The sequence below is a fragment of the Zerene cesonia genome, unplaced genomic scaffold (assembly GCF_012273895.1).
Source record: "Zerene cesonia ecotype Mississippi unplaced genomic scaffold, Zerene_cesonia_1.1 Zces_u006, whole genome shotgun sequence".
NCBI classification, from domain to species: Eukaryota; Metazoa; Arthropoda; class Insecta; order Lepidoptera; family Pieridae; genus Zerene; species Zerene cesonia.
In genome coordinates, this window is record NW_024045136.1 from 530229 (window position 1) to 531961 (window position 1733).

Sequence of the window (1733 nt, forward strand, 5' to 3'; positions counted from 1 at the left end):
CGGTCTTCTGTGGGGGGTGTGGTACTTCCCCGGTGCGAGCTGGCCCAATTCGTGCCGAAGCGTGCTCGACTACCACATCTCATAGTGTAGAAAAATGAAAAGAAATTTGAAGAAAATCATCCTTATATAGTTAACCCACTATATCAATACAAATTAATCATTATTATAAATGTAATCCTATCCTATCCTACTAATATTATAAATGCGAAAGTTTGTAAGGATGTGTATGTGTTTGTTGCTCTTTCACGCAAAAGGTACTAAATCGATTGCAATGAAATTTAGTACGTAGACAGCTGGACAGCTGGAATAACATATTGGCAACTTTCTATCCCGATATTCCTACGGGATATGGACTTACGCGGGTGAAGGCGCGGGGCGCACTTAGTTATGAACTATATTACAATTACGACATTGGGGCCTTCAAGAAAAGAGCGTGTATGTCCCTGAAAGGCCGGCAAAGCACTTGTAACACCTCTAGTGTTGCAAGTGTTTATGGGCGGTGGTGACCATTTTACATCAGGTGGCCCACCTGCATCTTTGCTTGCCCTGCCATAAAAAAAAAATATATATATATATATTTTACCACGAATTTTTCAAAATCTATGAAATTTGCTCCCACTTAACGTCATCCAAGTCACTTATCTAGACAAAATATAACTGTTTTCGAAACAACGCGTCATGTTTGATAACATCCATTGTTCTAGGTAGACTCTTTACACTTTGTCTTGACGGCCTGAATGTCTTTATTGCGCAATAGCGGGCAATGCCTCCATACTTCCAAGTAAATCTGTATCTATACTAATATTATAAAGCCGAAGAGTTTGTTTGTTTGTTTGAACGCACTAATCTTAGGAACTACTGATCCGATTTGAAAATTTCTTTCAGTGTTAGATAGCCCATTTATTGAGGAAGGCTATAGGCTATATATGTACCACGGGCGAAGCCGGGGCGGACCGCTTGTCTTTTATATATCTTTCTAATTATTTTCGAAACATTTTATATAATCAATTCTTTAACATACGTTTATTTGTATCAACGCACTTATCTCAGTAACTGTTTGATCGATTCGGATGAAATTTGGCACACAGTTAGTTTGAGGCCCGACAAAGGGAAGGGAACTGTGTGGGGTAAATCCCGAAAGTCCCCATTTTTCCCTTGATTCTTGGGCAACATATAAAGTCGAAGAGGAGATTTGTTTGTTTGCTTATGTGTTTGGACGCGGTAATCTCAAGAACTACTGGTGCGAATTGAACAATTATTTCAGGTTTAGTTAGTCATATAAAGGAAGGTTATAAGCTCTATAATATTGTCACATACGTTGTGGAAATAAAGTCTTGATAAAATCATAAAACTTATTTTTAGACCTTTCCTATATATTTCGACTGATTGATGCAATTTTATCCCCGAGTAAGATAATAAATTATTGTTAAGGTCAAATAGGGCGAACTATAAAAACATAGAAAGCATTCTCCACAAAAATCTATTGATGATACAATAAAAGAAACAAACTTCAAACCAATTTTACAGGATCCCTGGGCAACACGTGGAAACAAGGCGAATGGAGATCAAAGTACAAAGACGCGCCACAAAAGCAACCGCTCCGGCGGCACTGCGATGCGGACGAAAGAAATAAACGCGCGGACACAAGCAAAAACGACAGAGAAAAGAAGAAAAGACGATACACCAGACTAGACGAAGCGAAGCTTAGAAACGAATTGAGTCACATGCTCAAA

General features: G+C 38.6%; 1 protein-coding gene across 1 annotated transcript in view; it reads left to right on the top strand.

The window, feature by feature from the left end:
- LOC119838877 (protein SERAC1) overlaps positions 1 to 1733 on the top strand; it is a 29655-nt gene that overhangs the window by 19531 nt on the left and 8391 nt on the right. The window contains exon 5 of the mRNA XM_038365020.1: positions 1528 to 1733. Coding sequence (XP_038220948.1) covers positions 1528 to 1733 — 206 coding nt within the window. The remainder of the gene's footprint in view (positions 1 to 1527) is intronic.